Genomic DNA, 24,300 nt, shown 5'->3' on the forward strand with positions numbered 1-24,300 from the left:
GGAGCACACTAGATGCACATCACCACTCTTCAGACTACTTGTTCAATCTGTTTCTTTTCATCAACACTGAGCTTATCCTACAGAAGTCAAAACTGACACAGAGACCCAAAAAGAGATCTCATCCAGGTTCCCTGGCATTTGGTGAGGGGCTGGCTAATCTTACCTCATTAATTTGACAAGTCCCATATAGAAATTTTCCAGTCATCCTAAGGTGTATACCTGTGCCAAACTAGCAGTTTGCTTCATCTGCTGACTACAAGTTCCTTGAAGTGATTGCAGGAGATAACCAAGGATTGAACCCTCTGGTCTTTCCCCTATTCAGATCAGTTGTCATGGAGACAGCACAGTTCCCAGCAGAGTTCCCTCTCATCTAGCTGTCCCAGAGCTGCTCTGCCTACCAGTCCTAGCTGGTTCTCTCACACATCTACTGCCAACTCTTACACAGGAGACCAGCACCATAATTGCACTGCTTTCTTCATCACCGTAAGATACTAATGTGGTACAACACATCAAGACAGTCTTTATGCACTGAGCATTAGCTCTGCCTCTCTGCTGTTTACATTTCACGAGGGTTGGCTATTTCAGCAGGCAGATTGAGCTAATGAACTGTGAGTGAATAATGCTACTTACTAATTTAACTTTTTTTAGTGAAGTTGGTCTTCCTAATAGTTATCACCTCTATAAACAGGTTTTTCCCAGAACCAGTTTCCCTTGAATCTGTCTACACTTTCTCAGGTAGCTTAGATTTTTATGTAAACCAGCTGATTATTCCATTTATTTTCTCCTACACACTTGAGATGTCTCTTCACATTGTAGCTGCCACATGGCCCTTGTCTCATTATTGAATGAACTGAAAAACATCTCCTCAGCCATTCCCCCCCAGTGCCAGACAGCTGGAAAGTACGAGTTTTCACACAGATGATCGAGGGGGCTAACAAAAACTGCATCAAACCCTTTCACAGCAGACTTAATTTGGTATTCTGGGAGTGATACAGTCTTGCACACTCATATATTCATAGCCCCTCTTTCTCTCCCTTTAACTTAAAAATATGAGAAGCAGGATACTGCTGGCAATCATTTACAGTGACTGTATGGACTATCAGTCGAATAAATAAAAAGTTTATATACCAGTAACCAAATTTGTAGTTGATACCCAAGTTCATCACTTATACCTTTTGCCTCTCCCTCACTACTCATAGATATTTTTAGATAAAATAAATTAGAATTATATGGCACAAACCAAACCATTCTATCTTAAAGCAAGGACAGGTGTGGATATATATACTAGTTTTTTATCACGTCAGAAATAAGTTAGTTTTATTGACTGTCCACTAGGTGGGGAAATCATGTAGCCTGTAATAAACTGTTCCATACTCTGCTGAATGTATTTGGGAAAAATTGTATTAGTGCACTTCCCTCATGCTTCCTGAAAAATTGCAGGGAAATATTTTTAGTTATCAGTGATGAATGAAACCATGTCACAGCACAAACTTTCTTTCAAACAGTAATTGCTCTAGATTGACAAATTATTCCACTGGAGGTAAAAATCAGTACATATAACATTCCCTTAACAGGGAATTTAAACAAGCAGGTCTTAAAATTTATTAATGTCTTTTACCCAATGTTATTAATTAAAAAAGACAACAAAACCTAAGACTGATATATTAATCCTTTACAGGTTTTTCCACCCACCACATCAAATGCAGTATTTTCCTATCAGACTGCACCAGTTACAACACCTTCACAATCTTTTATTAACGAGACATCAAACTCTAACATTCACACTGGTGGTAACCAGGTCCCCTCTGTGCAGAATGGACCTGCAACTCCTAATAAGGTAAGGTTAGCCCCACTATGTTCCATAAAGTTCAGGTTTATATTATTGTTCTTAAAGTACATACTGCAGCTCACTCAAGGAGGAAGAAAGTTTTGTAGATTTTAATAATGTGTATGTGTTATGTACGTGTGAGGAAACTATTATCCCTCAGATTACCAATACTATTGATATTTGTTAGTATGTAGATCGGTATGACAATACAGTCAGCTGTAGAACTTGGTCAGCTTGAATTCACTAAAGCCTATTGTTTAGTCACTGTTTTGTTATTTCATGCAGCCTGGTTCTCCATCTCAAGCCCAGCCTTATATTGTTCAACAAACCCTCTTCAACAACACAGTATCCAAGACAAAAGATCCTCCTCGGTATGAAGAGGCCATAAAACAGACCCGCAATATTCAGACATCGCACCGTGAGGTAGTTATTTCCTCCTTTTAGTCTATTAAAAACATCTTTTTTTCTTTAGATTTATCACAGCCATTGCTTATTTTAGTACTTTGTTTGGTGTCAAGATTGTCTAACATACTCTGTTACTGTTTTCATAACTGCATTTAACTACAGGACTCCCATTTCATGATTCTTTTTTATTAAAGCAATAGACAGATGTAAGTAACTCTTACGGTATTCAGTTGGCAATACATGTAGTGGGATAATGCTGCTATTGCTACTTAATAGCTAGCCTTTGCCCAACTTGTTTCAAGGATGTATGATACCCAAACTTCAGGCTTAAAAGAGAGAAAGTAAATTCAAGTAAACTTGAGGAGAATGTGTTTGTGTTTATACACATTTAGGCAGACATAATACACATGAGCCCAGGTGCTTGCCTGAAAAGAATCTATATTTAGTGAGCTTGATGAATAATTCTACAGATTGCTTTGCCAGTTTACCACGATACCCTTTCATGTTGGAGGAAAGTTGCAAACAAAACTAATGAGCATCCCTAACCTCATGTGTTTCAGAACTATTCCAAAAGATAAGGTATTGCAGTGACTTGGTATTGGTTGCTGGTTTCATGGTGGCAGACACTCAGACAGAAGCATGAGTTTCTAATGCCATTCCATATGTTCTTGGCATGTGTGAGGCATCCTCACAGTGAAGGCACACAGGTCTGAAGGCACACAGGTCTTACATGACTGACTGCCAGTTAGCCTCCCCACCGGCCTCTTCAGGAGCTGGATTTTGGGATGACAAATTATTTCACATCTCCACAGTATAACCAGAGTTATACCAGGTTGTAAGTTATACCAGACAAAGGTTATAACAGGGTTGTACCAGAGTATAACAAATTACTTCCCATCTTTTGAGTTCTTCCCCAGTTTTTGAGGCCATCATGAAAGTCTCCATTTTTCCTGCACAGTTTTTGAAGGAATGGGTTTGTGGGGATTTTTTTAACTTTTGCTTAAGGTTCAGATGTTCAGGAGATGGCTGTTTAAAACAAACAGATAAACAGTTGATGAAAGCTTCCCCTCCCCTTTAAAAAAGAAAAGAACATGAATCTACAGATTGGAAAAAAGATAAAAAAGAAAAAATACCCCAAACCTACAATACAAAACACAAACAAGGCAACAACCAACAAAACCATACCTAACAAAATGCATCCTGCTATTCACAGGCTATGTCTGAGAGAAAGCACAGCAGTTATTCCAGATACTTCTCCTGGTACAAGAGAGGTCTAGTAATTGTCCTTCTTAGCCCTAGTTTTTAGCACCTCTCCTCTGGGTTGATTTTGTGAAATCTGTCGTGCTTTTCAGATTTTTTCCCTATTCCTTTGTATTGAAAATGACCACAGGGATTCACAAGTGTCTCTCCAAATTATTTCTCTGTTTTCCAGTTTGACAGTTTCATATGAATAATCTTAGTCTTGATCATAGGTTAGTACTTACGTACCATTGAGAAGTGTTAGGCTCAGTCACCTTAGGCATAAACACTATATGAAAAAGAATAACTCTTTTCTCATGCATTACAGATTTCCAGTGCGCATAGTCAGCAGATGGATGATCTGTTTGATATTCTCATCAAGAGCGGAGGTAAGCTAAGTGACATCTATCTGATACAGAGATTTAAAACCTGAGAATAAAAATTCAGTACTTTACTCAAATGAATGAAAGGAAAGAATTCTACCAGGGAGAGGAGATAGAAGCTCTACAAACTGGATGAAACTTATATTTCTGGAAGTTTGCATTTATTATCTATTAAAGGAAACATTTACCAAAACACATGCAGGTTACCACAGATTTATTTTATCAAAATTGAAAAAGTTGAGCACGTCCATATAACATATATTGAAATTACACAAAAAATAGAGTAAGAGTTAAAGCAGTGTTGATACTAAAATTTCATTACATATAACCACGTATTATCAGCTCTTAAACATCAAAGAAAGACACATTACCAGAAAAAATATGTATGAACTACATCAAGGCATTGATGAATAAAAACTTTCTATGTCAGTTAACATAAGGAAGCTATCAGAAAGCAGACGAAATAACTGGAGTAACATACAAAGGTAGCTTTGCAGTAGGAGGCGGCTTTCAGGCATAATTAGGCTTTGTAGACCAAGAAGCCATTCCAATACTGGGAAATGTTCTGGTGCCAAGCAATTCAATTAACTTAATGTTTTGTACTACTGTCATATAAGGATCTTGACAGCCATGAATGCCAGGACAGAAGTGACTGATTGTGGGCTATTAGAAGATTTTAGCCATATTCTAAACATTGCAGTATTTTCTCTTTTTCAAAGCAAATTGCAAAGTCAGCTGAAGAAAATGGAGTAGGCAGTGACAGACTGAGATAAGTGACCTGTGCAGTGAACAACTCAAGCTAAATGGAAGAATGCTGTCAGTGCTTTTATTGAAATATTGCATGGGTAGTTTGAACTGGAACAGAGGATGTAGGAAACATGCTGTGCTTACTTAGATCTTCAAGTGTTATGTTACTAAACCTATTTGAAGGTTTGTGAAGTTGCAATAAAAAGGCAGCTGTTTCCTGATCATCTTAATGAAAAACAAAGTAAAGTATTCAGGGCTCTTGTACTTACATAAGCAAGTTCTACAAAGAAAAATATTTAGTTTATTAAGGCACCTCAAGAGTGTGAGAGGGTCCATTTAATAATGCTTTGCTTTTTTTACTAAGTAATCCTTTTAATAGATGCTCTTACAGGTTTTAAGGATGTGTGATTTGCTTGGAAAACTGGTGTAAAATACATTGTCAGGTATACTTTTGCTGGCAGAAACATCACCTGTATTAGAGGATTTATTTCCATGTTCTGGTCTGTCTAATCTTTTGGATTCCATTAATGTATAAGAATTAATTGGAACTCATACTTTATTTCCTTTTATTGTTAATGCCACTATCTTATATGGAATTTCTTGACAGAAAGAGTAGTTTTAGATCCTAGATTGATCTCTGTGACTCTGATCATCAAGGTGGACGTAGTACTAAACAGGGATGGAGCTGAAAATTGGAAATGTGTTGGTTCCATAATTATTCTGATTAGTCAGAACTATAAACATGAATGAGGTAAAGTTAACATCTAGAAAATTGTTCCTTTTTTCATCAATATAAATATTCTGATTGGCTGAAATATTACTGAAAGCAGAACTCTGGAACTTGTTTTAAAATACTTTGTTGTTCACAGAGTACCTGACATAATCTTACGTATGTAGGGTTAGCATATCAGAACAGCAAAATTGCTCCTACTCCGTTGAGTTCACTGTGGAAGCATCTCAAAGTGTGCAAAAAAAGCGGTGGATGTTGTAAGCCTAAGGATATGTCATTATCTTTTCTGTATTCAATAGTGGGTTGGTTTTGGTTTTGGTTTTATTACAGAGATTACCCTTCCAATAAAGGAGGAACCATCTCCCATTTCTAAAATGAGACCAGTAACAGCCAACATCACTACAATGCCAGTGAACACAGTGATATCCCGCCCACCACCACAAATCCAAATGGCCCCTCCTCCTGTGTCATTAGAACCAACCACCAGCTTGTCTATAAGTTTGGAAAACCAACTTGAAGCCCTCTTGGATGGAACTTTACCATCAGGTAATGAAATTCCTCAACTGACAAGCAGTAATGAGGACAGAGAGTCATTTTCTTTGATTGAAGACCTCCAGAATGATCTACTTAATCACTCCAGCATTTTAGATCACTCTCATTCACCCATGGAAACATCCGACCCACAGTTTACCAGTAATAATTCCTGCTTGTCTCTTGACCTTCCTGATGCAAATTTGGACAATATGGAATGGCTAGACATCACAATGCCGAGCTCCTCGTCAGGACTCACTCCTCTCAGTTCTACTGCCCCCAGCGTGTTTTCCACTGACTTTCTAGATCCACAAGATCTACAGTTGCACTGGGATTAAGCTGTAGCCAACGAGAACACAACCTGCGAGTCTCTTTACAGCAGAGGTCCATTATTATATTATTCTGATTGCAGTTAAGATAAATTAAGACAGTAATGTTTGGAAGAACAAATGCTTGAAGTTAATTCCATACTGATTTTCAAGTTTACAACAGTGAATTACTTTATGCTCCTAGCAGTAATGCAGACCAGGGCCCTCTGAAAGCTGTATTTCATAATTCAAGAAAGGATGATTGTACTTACTGATTAAAAGTGCCCCAAGGTAAAATACATCACAGATATTTAAGAAAGAAGTTATGTCTTTGACTTTGTAATGCTTAAATGAGAAACACAACGTGGCTAAACTTAGAGAAGAAAAAGTCAAATTTCAGCCAACTGTATTGACACAGTGAGCAAACGTTTGGGGGAGGGGGAGGTATTGCTGCACTTCATTGTTCCTGTGGATAGCCTGAGCCAGGTTCAAAATGAATTGTGAGGGCAAAGGCAAGTAGAAGCACTGGCTGGTTCAGTGAAATTTCATATATGTAGTCTCTTATTTTGTTCAAGTTGTTTTTATGTTTTGGTTTTGTGGTTTTTAAAACTCTTCCCCTATACTTTAATCATGAGGGAAGAATTTAACTGCATCCAAAGGGATATTAAGTGTAACTGCAAGAAATCCACTGTAGCTATGCCAGGTAATATTGAGAACACTGAATTTTCTATAGCGATGCTCTGGATTTAATAACTAGGTTTTAATCTGTATATCAGACAGTTATTTGTATACTCTTTTAACTTTGTATAGCTTATTTTTGCAAACAGAGGGGAACAGTGGTCTTCAAACAAGAGATTACTGCAATGGAAATAATAAATATCCTAATTTACTGTATGCTTGAGGATATTTGTTAGATCGTTGCATCCAGTATCTCAGCATATTAGAACAGTTTGAGGAAGCAGAAAAGTTCAGTTCATGCTGTTGTGCATTATGATCCTGCAAGCATCTATCCCAGTGCCCTCAATAAAGATGTTTGTAGGATCGGACCGAGTTGCAGGGACAGTACTGACAGGACAGCCATCATTTCCTATTGAATATCTATTGAACAGCTTTGTCTACCACTACATAACATCAGGGAAGCTAAACAGAGAAGCTGCTCAGTGAGAATCCTAAATAGCAGTATCAGGATGTACTGTTTCATGGTAAGACATATATCATACCTGAAATAGGTAATTGCAAAAATTAAGCTCTTACCTTAAAGCACAGCACATGGAAATACTATTTTTTAAGCCCTTGGTAATTTTTTTCAGTCTATTATGAAAGCAGGTGGAAGAAAAAACAAAAACACAAAATGCGAACAGAAGTAAAATACTCTGACATTCTATGCTTGTCTCTCAGGTGATAGCTGTTAAATGTTGCCATAGATGATGTAGGCTGATAATCAGATATAAAATTGGAATTGTTTCCTACTAGGGATTTCCTAAATTAAGATAAATTCCCCTATTTCCTGAACAGTGGAAATGCAATAGTATTTTCTAGTCTGAAAACTGAGCTCATTGCAGAATTCCTTCCTCACCACTATCTTTCAAAAATTAAACTTTGTAGGAACTAATGGAAAAATGCCCTGAAGCTTTCGTTTACTTCTTAGAGTAATGATATGTGTCAGAGTATCAAAGAAATAATGAAAACAGAAAGTAGCTGTTAACTATTTAGCAACCTCTGTCACATTTTATGAAAATCACCACAGTGTCACGGTAACATGAAACAAAATAGTGTTGTCAGAAAGTGTTGTGGAATTAACTGAAAATTTATGTCTCCAGATGCACAATGCAGCCTGATTTACTAATATTACACAATGCCATTGGCTTCAGATAAAATAGTGGATTATATCAGTGGTTTAGGGTTTAAACTGGCATCATATGTTTGCATCATATCCAGCTACCAGCACTTTAAAATCATTATATATGTTCAGTAGTTTTACAGGCCAGGATTTACTTTAATCTGAAACTAAGTAAAGAAAAACAATCTGTGGAGATTTTCACAAGAAAAGATGAAGCTGAAAGACATCCTTCCTTAGTGCTTCTTGCTGTGCCTACAATACTTGAGTACAGTATTACACATGGACTGTCTGCCTTAAAATTTCGTTGTATAGGACTCTCCAGTAACGCTGAACAAACACACCCAAATTTTTGCATTCCTTTTCATCATATGATCTTTGGAGCTAATACTCTGAGATACTAAGTGCCCTCAGCTGTTAAGAGAATAGCAATTAAGGACTCTTGGTCTGATAGGAACAACTTTGAATGAAATTTAGTGTTCTGCAGTACTGTCAATTTATTATGTGTAATACATCAGACATCATACCACATACATGTGGTTAGAGTTACCCCTTTTTGACCCTGCCTTCTGATTAAGAGGCAAGTAAATTCATTTTTAGAGGACAGATAAACCTAGAGCAACTGTACTGTCATTTTGATGTGCATGTAAATAGAGCTTAAAACTGGCAGTCATCTTGCTACAAAACTATCCTTATTGGCAGTGTAGAATGTTAACTAATCCATAGGAATCTGTGTGCAGAAATAAACCCAAACAATTGAGATGTGTTGTTATCAGTACAGCATAGCTTTCTACTCTAAGAGTCTATTTGAAAAAAAAAAAAAAATAAAAAATTAAGGGATCATTTTCGTTTCTGAAGTACAAATACTCTAGTGTAGGGAATGTGTGATTATTTTTTTGTACATTTCAGACTTGTGTATTAAACCTTATATATAATGGTTTGCTTTAGACTTTGTTCTGAAATGTGTATTTGCCATAGTTATAATGCCTGTTATGGCAGAAATAGGTTTGCTTAAGACTTCTGTGTGTGCATGTTTTACATGACAATTTTTGTCACACAAGTACAATACATCTTTAGAAATTTAATCATGACCGTGCAGTTCGACTGTGCAGAACTGAATACTTCTCATTAAGAGAACAGTTGCAAAAGGAATGCACTGGCACTAAATTCGCCATGTAATGGCTGCAGTATACTAATGGAACGTATCCCATCAAATGTGTTGTTAGTAGATCCTTCAAAGTAATTAGGAATGCCATTTTATCAGTGTGAAAATCAAAAGTTGGCGTTTACACTTCTAGACACTGAGAGAGCTCAGACATGTTTTACAAGTCAAGAGGAGTGACATCCTGCATTTAATACAGAAATGGTATTGGTTATGCACTTTTTGTGCCATTCAGCATTAGTTAAGGCAAATAAGTTTACAGGCAAAATTTTTTTAACATTATAAATATTTCAGAAATCTTTGTCATAAATATAGCAGTTCTCTCTGAGAATAAAATGTATTTATGGCAGTTGTTCACTACAGAATTTAGAGTCTAACCCAGCAATGTGGGCTTGCAGAATCAGACCTTTAAAAAGTTGAGGCAACAGCCTGCCACAGCTTTTAGAAATAATCACTACTTAATACTGAAGTTTCTTTCCAAGGTACTTCTAAATTCACCACCAGGAGTTATGTTCAAGGAAGCGGGTGATCAAGATGGAATTTTCAATGTTAAACTTCGATGTTATGTATCTCAAACATTCAGATGCCTGAAAAGTGCAGGAACTCTAGCTGGAAACCAGGCACAAGCTGCTGAACTGTTTTCAAGGCAGAGAAAATGCAATCACAGAATACATGTAACTGGAAGGGCATTATTGAATCAAACTCAGTACAGCTCACCGATGTAAACTATTGTTATTTGGATGACATCTTCAGTGTATAAACTTAAAGCAAATCCTATTAAAACTGGAAAAAATTTTCTTTCATTTATCTCTAGTTAATGATCTGTTGAAACTTTATATTGTGGTCTATTAAGTCACCTTTTGATGACTTCTAGACCATACTACAGATGGTTTTTAACACAAGATATGTGGAATGGAGTTGCATATAGTATACACATAGCCAATAAAGAGCATCCATAAAGCCTGAAGTTATCTCAAATATTCCTTTTATACCAATTTGCTAGGAATAAATAAAAAGTGCAAAAAAAGAGACACCTACATCGTTCTGTAGTGTCCATACTGACTAAAGACTTTTTAAGTTAAAAGTGCATATTTTTAGAAATCTAGCCAAAAAGCCATTCTAGCTATGAGAGAAAAATCTCAATAAAAAGCAGGGAATGGTTAATAACTATATAATCACACTATTTTTATAAAAAAAATACAGCTCAGATATTCAAAAGACAGCCTAAAATAAATTATAATAATATAAAAATTTAAATAGGAACCAAAGTATTGCCATTTATATTGCCAAAGGAGGCACTTTGTATTTTGAAGCATAGGAAATAAGTCCCCAGAAGTATTATCCATACTTTTTTTAAAATTAAGGATGTAGATATTTTGAAAGCTGGTTTTGATGTTTAACAGTACAGATTTGTTTTTGTTGTTTGAGAAATTTGTATTAAGTACTAGCACAGGCTTTTTTCCAGATAGGATTTTTCTTCACAGTACTGCTTGCAGTAGAAATAATGCTAACCCTAGTAGGTGTTTCTCTTCTTATTTTCATAGTCATAATTATGTCTTAGCATCTCATTTTGTGGAAAGAAGAAGATAGACACCTGTCTCTAGGGCCCTCTTCATTTAAGCACTACTTTACTAAATGCAAATTATGGCAATCAGGGCGTCAGTTTATGTATTGCCTTTCTATAAGAAACCATGATGCCTTTGTATTTGCTGTTTGCACCCCTAAAATCAATTCCATATGTTTGAATGCCATATGTTTTGCACATTGTACTGTATATATGTAATGCATACTGTATTTTTATATGTGTACTACATTTATCAAATATTTTGTACATAGTGGCAATATTGTAGCTACTGAGGAAATGTTTGATATTTCAGCATTTTTGCTAAGTGTCTCAAATAAAAAAGGAAAACTGTGTTCATATGTCCATGCTTACTAATTAAAATGAAAAATATCTTTAATAATAATCACAAAATCAGATTAATAATAATCACAAAAATTGTGACGTTCGGCCTATGTTCTAACTACATTTCTAACAAAAAAAAAAAAAAAAAAAGAATGAAATCTGCACTTACACAAACCCCAAAAGATTGATGGGTTATCTTCAAAATCAGCCAAAATCTGTACGAATAGACTTCCTGTACTCTCACGGTTTAGGTCTGGACTTTTTTCTCTTTTTAAGCAATACTATTGCATTAATTCCTTTCCTGTTTTCTGTTCTTTTCTCAAGAGCAGGTAGGGTAAGAACCCAGACTTTTTAGTGCTTTTGTCACTTTAAAAAAATGCTGTAGAATAATTTACATAACATGGGTAAAATACAGATGTATCAATAGATTTTAAATGAAGCGGCTTCATAAAAAATTAAAACAATTGCAATCTATGACCTTTATATGTAGCTCATAATCCGTACAGTCCTTATTTCATAGTTTGTCCCTGGGTTTTTTACATGATGTGCAGCTGCTTGGGTTCGCCCCCAAACACAAGCAGCTGTGACAATGCAATTGCAGAGACATATTAAGCAATTTTGGACATTCCCTGCTCTTTTCCACAAGGGCAATACACCTTATTTGAAAAGTCTTCTAAAGTCTTAACACAGAAGAGGACTTAAAATTATGTAGTGCATGCAGTGATGGTGTATGACTGCTTAGGGGTACTAAAGAGGTCACTGAACAGCGCTAGTTTAAACCCATCCTCATTAAAAAAAAAAAAAATCAAAACTCAAGATGCCGTGGTAAGACTTGGTAAAATATAACATGATTCTAGTGCGTACTTTGTTAACAACAGAGTCAAGTCTCTAGCAAAATTTTCTCAGGATAATCTCTTGGGTAAATCCACAGTGTTTCCTGGTGGAAAGGGGAACAAACTGCAACACTGAAGTCATGTATAAAAGCAGCTGCAAGAGAGATTGAGGGAGGGAGTCAGTGTTCTGGCTCATGGTGCCTGGGTGAAAAGGAAGGAAAAACCTAGAGTTTTTTCCTCACTTCAAGTGAGATTTTTCAGGAGGCAAAAACAACATTTTGAAATACAGACTGAATGGGATATCCTAGAGAGATGTATGTTCCTGTTGAGAACCTCTCGTGTCAGTGTCCTGGCGCAGACTGGTGGCATGGTTCCACTGAGCTGCTCAAAACAGGCCACATAGAGCTTTGAAGAGGCACAGCCTTCTAAATCAGGTAAGCTTCTGAACATTCCCCAGGTAGTTTAACCTCATTTGTGAGTCAAATGCAACATTTCGTTCACTTATGCAAATGAACTTCTAAGGCCTCTCAGAGTGAAGTCAAAACCAATGAAGTATCAGTGCAGATTACCGGGTGTATTTCACCTTCCAATACAGACTTCTGCTCCTCATTGAGTTACACTGTCTCAAACAGAAATAATCCCCAAGCTGATATGGGCATTCTTTTCAGCTACAAAATACTGTGATTCTGTTTTATGCTGTGTTAAAGGAAAGGAAATAGTGTATCACATTTTTCTAAATAGATGCTACCTTTAATTCCCTAACAATGAAAAAGAATTTGTAAAGAAAACCCCAAGAGAGTACAAAGAATAAGGCTATTCTGTGAGAGAAGGGACGTTTCAGAACTATAGTAAGGCAAAGAAAGGATCAGAAAATTATTTCTGGTGTATAAAAGACTGCACCCACTTTCATTCATGACTTTCCCAAATCATGCTAAGGCTTTCGAAATGTGCTATAGATTGTGGGATTTTGCATCTGCATTTTGTATTCTGCTCAATTTGTGTTCTAGAACATCACATTTCTTCAGAATGAGCTACGAGCTGATCAATATGCACAAGCTGATTTTCACGGTCAAGCTGCTTCATTTCAGTATTTACTATGATACTTCCTCTTGTGGAGGCAGTCCCTATATTAGATCATCCACTCTTTCCTTGTTAAAAGTCTATTCTATGCTGATGACATCAGAACTCGGGCAAATACCCATAAAACTGAAAAAATAAAGCCTATTACTATGCCCAGTAAATTTCATAAAATACATTTTCTTTATGAACATAGCCATTCTTAAAGTTTGTAGGCTATATATGCCACCAATTTCCCTTCAGCTATCACACACCAAACACGAATACTGCAAAACAAGTGCAGTACTTTTTGACAGCACATTTGTGCATTACAGAATTTATAGTTAGAATATATCAGAGATAAAGCACTTGAGTTTGGTGCCAACTGACTATTTGGGGGTTTGATTGTTTTACAAAGACCAAGAAATAAATAAACACATAACCCTCCCTCCCAAACTGTGTTCATATTAGTATTAAGGTGTAACCCCTAAGCCAAGAAGGACTGGTGAAGCTTGAGATTATGCTGAATGAACTTCTTCCACAAGCTAAACCCTGGTTTTCAATAAAAACTGAATATATAAATTCATATTAATGCCAACCTCATGAAGTTCAACCAAGCCAAGCACAAGGTCCTACACCTGGGTTGGAGCAATCCCAGGCACAGCTACAGGTTGTGCAGAGAAGAGATTCAGAGCAGCCCTGCGGAGAAGGATTTGGGAGTGTTGTTTGATGAGAAACTTATCATGAGCCGGCTTCAGTGCATGCTTGCATCCCAGAAACCAAGCATATCCTGGGCTGAATCAAAAGGAGAGTGACCAGCAGGTCAAAGGAGGTGAACCTGCCCCTCTACTCTGCTCTTGTGAGACCTCACTTGGAGTATTGTGTGCAGTTCTGGTGTCCTCAACATACAAAGGACATGGAGCTCTTGGAGCAAGTCCAGAGGAAGCCACAAGGATTAAAGGGGGCTGGAGCACCTCCCATATGAAGACAGGCTGAGAAAGCTGGGGCTGTTCAGCCTGGAGAAGAGAAGGCTGCATGGAGACCTCATAGCAGCCTTCCAGTATCTGAAGGGGGGCTATAGGGATGCTGGAGAGGGGCTCTTCCTTAGGTACTGTAATGACAGGACAAGGGGTAATGGGTTAAAACTTAAACAGGGGAAGTTTAGATTGGATATAAGGAGGAAGTTCTTTACTGTGAGGTGAGGCACTGGAATGGGTTGCCAAAGGAAGTTGTGAATGGTCCATCCCTGGTGGTGTTCAAGGCCAGGTTGGACGGAGTCTTGGGTGACAGGGTTTAGTGTGAGGTGTCCCTGCCCATGGCAAGGGGTTGGAACTGGATGATCTTAAGGTCCTTTCCAACCCTAACTATTCTATGAGTCTATGATACTACACCATGTTCTACAAATGGCCATCTCCACATTTTTATTTGTACAATATTAAATGCTATATACTCCTGCCTATTAGCATCTTATGTGTTGTACAAATGTTGCTAGAGTGACGTATTAGCATACTTGTACTGTCTCAAGTCAGAGATGTTACACAGATTTCCCCGCACCCCATACTATAATCTACAACCCCACCAAGACCTTGCTAAAAGAGAAGTTACAAATCAGAGGAGCATCTGAGATGTAACAGCTAGGGGCTTGGTTTGGTTTTGTGTTGTTTTCCTTTAAGTATTTTTCAATAAATTTATAGAGTAAGAAATATTTACCTTCACATAAAAAATTACTTTAAGGTGAGCCTCCAGTCTTCTCGGCAGAAAAAGGACTGCAGGGCCACTCTCTGGTAACACTGCATCTTTCCTGAATCCCTCCAAGACAACTCTTTCATAAAGCTAGGACAAAGTCTTAGTTCACGTAACTGTTAACTGAGGAGCACTCCAGCTACCCTATAGTATGTCTTTAAAAACTCGGTTACACAAATTCTGCATGAATTTGACTGTTCCCCTTCTATGTCCTCAAAAGAGTCAGGGAAATCTGTAGCAAGGCCTAATTTTGCGTTTTAAAACAGACATCAAAACCCTCTCCTAAAGCAACACCTCCATCTCATAGTGAGGCTCATGGAAGGAGGGAAAAAAACGGTGATTATTTTCTCCTTCCAACAAAATCCCTGACATTATCTTTTCAGCACTGGAATCTTCTAAAGACTTTCCTTTTGGAAATTCATGTGGTGTTTTAAAGAAGATTTTGTCAGAAGAGAACAACAGTGCATAAGGAGGATTCAGCATAAAGAATAAGGACTTTTGCACAGAGCTCAAACAATGGTAATGACCAGCATAGAAGACATTCCCAGACAAACTTATCCAGGCATCAGAAGACACCACAGGCAATAACATGTTTTAAATCAAACTTACAGTTTTAGTTATAAAAACTACCATTTTGATAAACCAGCTCACCATTAAACAGCTCCATGTTCCAGACACACTATTGCAGTTGGGCTGAGAGAGTAGACAACCACTTTTAATCCAAATCAAGTATATCCTCCTAATCTACTCAGAAGATATTCATGATTCCAAACTGAACTCTCAGCCTCCCCATACAAGTAAAGAACTTTAGCATTAGAAGTTGATTTACCTTGAATTAGTTGACTAGAAATAGATTTACCACTAAATACTATTTCTGATGCCATCCAAATACATTTATTAAAAATGGAGTCTATTTGGAGAGACACAACTCCTATGAATACCACATATAAGTCAAATAGTCCCTCTGTTTCCTCCCAGCACAAAATCACTTCTCAGCTCACAAAGATACCAAAGCATGAATAAAACAAACGCAGACATGAGCTGCACAGGAACTGTGATGAGAAGTTACAACTGGCAAGTATGGCACATGAAAGAGCATCTTTTGTAATAAGCTAGCAGGCCAGAAATGGAAGGACATCAGTCAAAACCACTTTATCAAAATCTTCACTCCTTCCTGCTGCCACCTGGGTCACACTAACTCCCTCTTCTTCAGTCAGTTTAGAGAACTGCCCCTTAGAGGTCATCCTTCATAAAAATCACGGGTGTGAGAGCTCAGGGAGGCAGTTTCCACGCCTACAAGTCACCGCCGTTGTGAAGTGTTGCACTGACTGCAGTGATAAAGAGCAGAACTCAGCAGCAATGTTGTGGCTTTCCAGAGCCCAGATGTGGGTATGTCCTTTGAAGCCAGAGATAAGCAAGAGCAGCAGATAAACTCCAGCAACTGTTTGGGTAGGACAGAGCACCAGTTATGCTTGTAAGGGCTGGAAAACCAGAACAAATCACCTTTGGGGCAACTATATCCCAGGACAGCAGCAAACACACTTAACGTGGGCTGACCACCCATGAGGTAATTTAGACCGAGTACCTTTCATTGTAGGAGATGTGAGTTCAGGCTGCTCTGTTTGCTGGAACAGAGTTAGCACAGAGCAGCTGGGAAATGGCAACTGTTAAAAACCCGACATTTGTCCGTTCAGCCAAGCCATCAGGTGTGAGTTTTCCTGATGACAGTTCAAAGAACATCCCAAAATGAAACAGATAGATCACTCTCCTAACACACCTGCATCACAGCACCACCAGGTTAGTAACTGATCTCAGCCTTTCCAAAGGTACCTGTCAACATGTCCACATGCTTCTTCCACCAAAACAAGACCAGTGACCATCGCTGGGATCAGCTGCCCTGGGAGACAGTAAACAAAATTCCTGTCATGCAGGAAGGTGGGATATAATTTGGGTGCCCAACAAAAGTTTCACAAAGAGTTTAAAAGGGTCTCCACAACGAACAGAAAATGAAAACTAAAAGGTTTATTTTCAGGTCACACTTGTAAATATGCAGGAGGCCAAAACTGGAAAAACATGTATTTTAGCATCTTTTCTGCATCTCACAACATGAAGCTTCACATGGAACAAGCAGCGGGCACTCGGCGAGCTTAATTTAACATTTACAATGTAACTTTCCCACCGCTCCGCATTTCTGTTTCTGTTCCTGGAGAAGGAAACTTTAACACCGCTCCCCCACGCTCCCTAGGCCGCTCCTCCTGGTCGGAAAGCGCACCTCACACTGCCGCACACCGCCCTAAACGCCCGAGCGCCACTGCTCGCGAACAGCCCCCGCAGCCGCGCGCGGCCCCCCCCTCGCCCACGCCACCCGACGCCCAGCAGGTGCCGGCGAGCGCGCAGGCGCAGGCGGCGCGGCGCGGGGGCGTGGCGCGAGGCTGCGGCGGCCCGCCCGCTGCCGGTACGCGATTGGCGAGGGCAGACGGGAGTGGCGCCAGCGATAGAAGGGCGTCCGGGGAAACGGTTAACGCAGGCGCGGTGGCCAAGTGGTAAGGCGTCGGTCTCGTAAACCGAAGATCACGGGTTCGAACCCCGTCCGTGCCTTGGCGGGGCCCGCGCGGGTGGGTCTTTCTTATCGTTTTTAGGGGGAGGCGGCGTGGCCGCCGCGACGGGATCCCAGCTTCAGCCTTCCACCGGTATGGCTGCCCGCAGAGCAGCGGGCCCCACGCAGCAGCGGTCACCGCCCCCCGGCAGGGTGGAGTGCACCGCACAGCTCTTCGCTGCAGCGCCAGCACCTCAGCGGCTGCGGCAGGCGGCGGTGCCGCACCTGCCGTGCGTCGCTGTCTCGCAAGGGGCGGTGCCGCACCTGCCGTGCCTCGCTGCCTCCTGTACTACCCCGGTCGCGCCTGCACTGCGCCGCATGACAAAGTGTCCATCCGCATCTGCAGCACCACCGGTGTTTTTTGTTCAGACCGCCTTCCTCGGGGGTTACTCGAGAGACCCCCGAGCTCGCCCTGAAGAAGCAGAAGATGGTTTCAGATGTGCAAGGAAAAGACGTGTATCGAAGCCAAGTGGAAGCCCTGTCACAGTCATTCCCTACATGGTGGCCCCAAAGCGCATGCTGGCACCCACCAAGACACAAGTTTGTTCCGGTGAGGAACAAGCGAAGTCTCTGCACACTCTCGTTTGAAGAGATCTTCTCCGCTGGTTGATCATCCAGGTTCCTGGGGCCCTTCATTGTGATTTAATTCTGGTTGAAACGTGAGGTTTCTTCATCTGTCTCACTAACCACTTAAAAGGATTTGCAATCTGGTTAGTGTTCATTTCCTATTTTTTAAGCAGGAAAACTCTCTGTGACATTGGAAACAGTCATGGCAAGGGCTGGTTGGTTCTGTCAACCGGCGCTGTGCGGTGCTCACCCACCGCCGAGCACACGCAGACCCTGGGCACTAGGACACACCAGCCAGGCTCGGGCACATGGACGGGACCAGCCACAGCCCTGCACACAGATAAGCCATCCTAACGACAGCAGTAAGAGCAGCACTACACATTAATAACAGCACTACAAATGGAAGGAAACCTCTATTGATTCATGTTTGATATTTGCTTGCCATTTGGAATTTCACTGACCTTTGGTTTGGTTTTGTTTTCTTCCTGACAAATTTTCTTCTCATATTCTGCACCATTGTTGTCTAGAATCAAAATTGTACAATTGTAGTCGGAACAAAAAAACCTCTCATTAACTACTTACACCAGATTTTGTAAAACCTTTTAACATTATATATGTACATTGTGTTAGTAGGTCAAAATCATCATTCAAGTTGTAAATTGATTTAAAGAAGGGCTGTCGCCATTTATTCTGTATAAGGCTCTCTTTTCTTATTATGAAGATTACATAACGATTTATAATGATATATAATGAAGATATGTAATAATTTAACATGATGATTATCTGACTGCATTAAATACATGTAATTCAGATGTGGTTTTTTTGTTTTTTGTTTTTTTTTCACTTAGTTTACTGACAATATTCACAAATCTCCAGAACCACTTAGCAAATCTGGCATAATCTGAAGAAGCATCAGCAGAGAGGAAATGGGAGCGCTTACCTTCCAGCTCAGTTTTGAACTTTACATTTCTACTACGAAGCCCATGACCACACTGCCCAACCTCCCTGGAAAGAAATGTAAATTATTGATTTTGAGCAGTGACAGTTTCAGCACAGAGCACATGCAAAACTGGTTTTTGTTGTCCTAGATATTTTCACTCATGTACACGAAGGACAGTGAGGAACAGCCATGTCCCTGAAGCTGCTTTCATAAGAGGACTTTCAAAACTAAACATAAAAACCCGAGTCAAGGGCAATGTTTCTGATAAGTACTTTCTGTCACTACAACCTCAGGGTTAAACCCAGTGCGGAGCTATGTTGCCTGTGGTGAGTGATGCTTTCATAAAGTCTTGTTTGTTTTGCAGAAATACATTTATAAGCCTGAGCCAGGTACACACCAGAGCTACGGCTATCCCCACACAACAGCAGCTTGAGGCCTGTGAGTCCCTGTTACATGGCACAGACACACACAGAGATCGGATTGTGCAGAGCCCGTTTTTCCATAGTTTGCAGACAGAACTTAACATTTTGCTAAATGACACTGCTCAATTATTAGCACGAGAATAATGTTGCTAAGTAACATTTGAAGATGTCTTTAGTTATTTACTTGAAATTAATTTTGTAATTAGAAAACTGTTTATGAAGTCACCACCTAAGAGAAACTAGTGCAGGCCAGAAATTGGTAAATCCAGCAGTAGTTAAGATGTAGAAATAATTACCATACCACCCAGGTTTACTGCCATGACATATATCCATTTATATGACATTCAACCTTTTTGAAAGTGTTACTATATCTGCCTTCGGCTTCCTGCTGTCTAAGCAACACAACAGCCAAATTTTAACCTCTTTCCTTTTAGGTCTGGTTTCCACACCCCTGACACCTCTCATCACTCTTGCTACAATCCCCCAGATCCTCTCCAGTTGCTGCATATTCTTCTTGAAATGAAGACCCAAAGTGGACACCCTACTGCTGCTTACTGACACTGAGCAGAGCATTTCTGCACATCACAGCTCACAGAAGGACACCGTGAGCGATGAAGTGGGAACTTTGATTACGAGCCTGAGCTGCCATAGTGAGAGTGCCCCAAGAAGCCGTATGGCTGGCATCACATCCCATGACATGAGCACAAACCATCCCAGCTGGCACATGTGTCTCCGTCCCCAAACTGGACACTGTGACGGGGAAGTTTAAGCTTGAAACTTGTCTCAGTCAAGTTAAACTTCCCCTCTGTCTCCCAGCTCTGGAGCACCCCATGCCACCCAGCATCCTGGGCAAAGCATGGCAGGTGCCCTACAGCAAGTGGTTAAAACAGCAGCCAGAGTCTGATGGGGCTGAATTCCAGGGTAGAACCTGCCGCAGGGAGTCATGTGAAATGAGTCCTCTCCCCAGTCCAGCTTCTAGTATTCATCGTTGAACCATTCTGTAGAAATGGTTTACAAATCCCTCACACTGTGCAGGCTTACTGGTGAAAGCAGAAGGTGAAGCAAATTTAATTTCATTTCATCATTTCTGTCATTTTAACAGAGCCTCTTGCTGCTTTTTTTTTTGAGTTAATTGGATTTTACATGTGACAACCAGAATGACCAACAGAGGACAGCACATCCATTTCTTTTAATGATCAAAAGAAACTGAACTTCAAGCTGCCATTCACTTTTTCACTCAGGAAATGAGAGTGACAAGGCAGAGTCGCGCCATGTGCCGTAAGTAAGCCAGCCAGCTTAGAAAGGCCTTTTTGCAATTAACTGGAGCTGTTTTGAATTCCAAGGGATTACTTACAATAAATCTACTTCTGACGAGGCATTACTGCTGACGAAACACTGGGTGCACCTCTCTGAAAGCTGGGTCTGTGTTGGGAAGCGATTGTTTACTGAGCAGTTAAAACATCCGAAACACACTTGGGATTGGCAGGTGAACCCTGCTAATTCCCCTTCAAAACTGCAGTCAGACAAGGTGTCTCTAACTAAGGTTTGATTAAATGGGAGTGTTTATCAAACACTGAAGTAAAGCCAGACTCCAGTGGTTTAACCGCGTTTGATTGGGGGCCAGAGAAGACTCTGCAAGTCATAATGAAATTCAAAGAACAAACCCAAGGATTTCATGTGGCTGAGAGAAATTTCATTACAGAAATTCAATTAACCTGCAAGAGCTGCACACATTGAAATCTATTCTCTTTTCCCAAAAGGTGGTTCTTGCGGGTTTTATAGCAACCTTTGCTGTTCCTCGATAAATAATGCTTTATTACAAATGCATTGATGTCTTTATATAATTAATAGCATATAACAATATTATCATCCATTACTGCTTTGCAAACATCAGTTTCTGCTTCCTGTGAAATGTGTCAAATAGTGGGTTTTTAAAGACACGACTAAAGAAGGACTGGTGTGAGAAACAAGCACAAAGCAAACACAGAGATTTAGGAGACACATGAGGAATAATCCTGACTCAGGACAGTGTGGGGTCTGCTGCAAGTCCCGATTTACATTTGTCGGTCAGGGCCCGATCCTGAGTGTGGCTGAGCAGAATTGCCAACCGAAGACACGGGCAGGTCACTGGGGACTGACAGTGCTCAGCAGTTCTCAGTATCGGGGCCCTTAAACAAAAGCCAACCTACAAATTCTCATTCATGCGAGTAACGATGCTGCGCACAGCTACAGCACCAACATGAATTATTCACATCGGTGTAGTGTGGAAGCTGCAAGCCGCAAAGCCTGTTTAAAATCACACACAAGTACCAATTCGTGTTCCTGTCATAGATGGGAGGGTTATTGCTTGGCCCACGTTTCACTCATGTGTATTACTCCTTTTATTTGCTGTGTGCATAGGTCTGATGGGACACGGGGGAAAGTAAATACAGGAGATAGACATCTGTAAACACTGGTAGAAAAGGGGGTTACTGATTAGGTCTCTTCCCATACGGAACTCCTAGATCATACCGGAGAAACGTGAGTTAAGCGTTTTACCATTCTTCTTTTTTTAACCATTATCTGATCAGAGAAGCATGAAAAGCACTTTACTGCTCACTGCATTTTTTTTTTCCCCTGTGCTCGGAGCCCTCTGCAGGAAGTGAAGCTGAATTTCACAAATCTTCCCTTTCTGACGTCTCCCGAATTTCTAGGAATGCCCCTTCCCTGTTACTATATTTGGAGGTAGTTTCTAGGAAAAAAAACCCCTTTGGGGCTGGCCCGGGACCCCACGTTGCTCCAGGGGGAGGCCGAGCTCCTGGTGCCCGGCCCTGGCCCCGCGGAGTTGGGGCGCTCCCGGCTCGGGCTGGGAACTCCCGGCGCAGCCGGCACGTCTTTGTACACTGCTGGAGCAACGAGCATGGAGAGGGAGTGGGAAGGGAGAGGTGGCTTTGTGACAACAACGGGGGAATCTTCTCTAGTTTCTTCCCGGCGGCTGCTCTTTTTTATCCCGTGCACTTTTTTTTTTTTTTCCCCTCCTTTTTAAAGGAAGAAAATCTAAAGATAAAAAAAAACACCTTCTAGATTTTTTCCCCCCTCTCCGCTTCCCTTCTCCCCCTCCCCTCGCTGTGGCCTCCTGTTTAGCTTGTGGCGTGACCGTGATGAAGAAATGTTTCTGGGAGCCTGGCAGGGCGATCTTTTTATGTAATGAGTCAGGATTTTGCCAACGGAAGGAGCCGGCTCCGAGCGGGGATCGCGGGGCTGCCTCCCGCCCAGCACGAGAACCTGCTGCCGAGCGGCACCCGCTCCGCTCCTCGGGAGCCCCGCTCGCCTCGCCGGGGGCACGGCCGCTGGCACTGACAAGCGGTGAGTTGCGCGCTCCTTCCGCGCCCCGACACCGCGCTGCCCGTCGTGGGGATCGCGTGGCGCCCCACGTCCCCGCCGGGCCCGCAGGTGGGGCCGCGCCTGCCGCCGCGGGGAGCGGGCGGCTCCGCGCCGGGCGGGCACCTGGGCGAGTGGCTCCGCGCCGACCGAGCCTGCGCGGCCGCGGAAGAGGCGCCCCTGGCCCAGCGCCGGCCCCGCTCCCTCTGGGGGCAAGGCCGCGCTGCGGGCGGGAGGCCGGTTCCTTCGGCAGCCGCAGGTGTGCCTGCACGCCCGGGGCCCGGCCGCCGGCCCCGTCCCGGAGCCTCTGCGCGGCTTCCGCGGCCGCGTGTGCCCGAACACGAGTGTCTGAGGGCGGGGTGAGTGAGGTCGGTCGGGCCGCATCGTCTGACAATTGCTTGTATGAAGGAACAGTGAGAAAAATCTTGCTAAACCGTCCCAGGTCAGTGGGTGAATTCCCCCTTCTGCAGGCCACGTATTCTGTTTTAACGTTTCTACTCAGCCAAGATTTCCACCAACTCCTCTGCGTGTTCCTTCCACAGTGTGTTTGCTGACCACACAGCATTTCAGCCGTGACAGCAGTCTTCAGCTCTGCATTTTGGTTGTCAAAAGCAGAATAAAAGTAATAGTGGCTTCTCCAACACAATAATCAGTTTCTTTTAAAGTAATGGGCAGCATTTACCTACTTCAGTCATCCAAATGTGAACTGTAATGCTTTTAAACCTGGACTTAACAGTTCTGTTGGAATTACCGAGGATTTAGAAAATATGTTTCTTTTGTCTACAGATCTCTGCTTCTCTCATCTTTGAAAGAAGTTCTTAAGACACATAATGCTGAGAGTAGTAAGATTTAGACACAGCTGAATACGTGAAACTACCCGTTAGTGGAAGAGACCTCACTGTTTCAAGGGAAGTGAAAATATTTTCTAGTTTGTTGTACAAATAACAAATTCAGACTACAGATAGACAGCTCTATAACATGTCAGCTTTAGTCTAAATTATAGTGGAACAGATAAACAAGTTGTTACTCACTTTGAGAAGAAATCTTAATAGATACTTTGAGTGCTGGGTGTAATAAATGACTTACTCTGGAGGAGTTCTGTGTCATTTTATAGACACTTACAGAAGCACTGCTTACCTACTTAATAAATAAATAAATCATAAACTGTGAATAAACCCTAACAGTATCTGTTAGCAATTCCTGCTGTCCAGAGAGTGAAGAAGTGTGTGTTGTGACTTGGCTACAATATTCTCTGTTATTATTCTGACAGTTACCCACTTTATAAAGCAATGATTCTCTCAGCTGATTTGGCATATCTTGCAAAGATACTTTACTTACAAATTGAATCCGGGAAGGTTGTGGTTCCAGAGTCGGGGTTTTGGGGGCGAGATGAGCTTATGTATTATCCAACTGGCCCACAAAGTCCCGCTTTTGGTGGTCACTTTGTTCTGCAAAAGAAACCAGTACATTATGGCTCTTACAGTGGATGTTAAACTTAGTAAACTACTGCTGCACTTAGTAAAAGGCATTTAAATGAAGAATAATAATATTCTAACTTTAATATTGTCTTCAGCGATGAAAAATGGATAGGAAATACAACTATTCTGAAACTTAGACATACAAAAAAAGATAAATTTCCAACAGTTGGTGGTGATTTCCTCTTGAAAAGCCGAAGAAAATGTTACATTTCAAAGAGAGGGCATTCAG

The 24,300-nt window shown here is 41.0% G+C and overlaps 1 protein-coding gene, 1 long non-coding RNA gene and 1 other non-coding gene across 5 annotated transcripts in view; all 3 read left to right on the top strand.

Annotated features, from left to right (window-relative positions):
* Positions 1–11,087, top strand: part of MRTFB (myocardin related transcription factor B) — a 79,455-nt gene extending 68,368 nt beyond the window's left edge. For 2 of the 3 annotated variants that reach the window (XM_065683789.1, XM_065683787.1), the window contains 4 exons: positions 1,679–1,837; positions 2,114–2,251; positions 3,801–3,861; positions 5,663–11,087. In XM_065683789.1, the coding sequence (XP_065539861.1) occupies positions 1,679–1,837; positions 2,114–2,251; positions 3,801–3,861; positions 5,663–6,201 (897 nt within the window). In that variant the 3' untranslated portion in view covers positions 6,202–11,087. The remainder of the gene's footprint in view (positions 1–1,678; positions 1,838–2,113; positions 2,252–3,800; positions 3,862–5,662) is intronic. The other variant, XM_065683788.1, reaches the window with a different exon arrangement.
* Positions 11,088–17,234: 6,147 nt separating this feature from the next.
* On the top strand, positions 17,235–17,306 carry TRNAT-CGU (transfer RNA threonine (anticodon CGU)). Its single transcript has one exon. It is a non-coding gene; the product is annotated as a tRNA-Thr (tRNA).
* A 5,426-nt stretch (positions 17,307–22,732) lies between these two features.
* On the top strand, positions 22,733–23,768 carry LOC136016520 (uncharacterized). The gene is made up of 2 exons (XR_010613621.1): positions 22,733–23,035; positions 23,136–23,768. It is a non-coding gene; the product is annotated as an uncharacterized LOC136016520 (long non-coding RNA).
* The last annotated feature ends 532 nt before the right edge of the window (positions 23,769–24,300 follow it).

Source organism: Lathamus discolor, chromosome 6 (assembly GCF_037157495.1).
Source record: "Lathamus discolor isolate bLatDis1 chromosome 6, bLatDis1.hap1, whole genome shotgun sequence".
In the NCBI taxonomy this organism is placed as follows: Eukaryota; Metazoa; Chordata; class Aves; order Psittaciformes; family Psittacidae; genus Lathamus; species Lathamus discolor.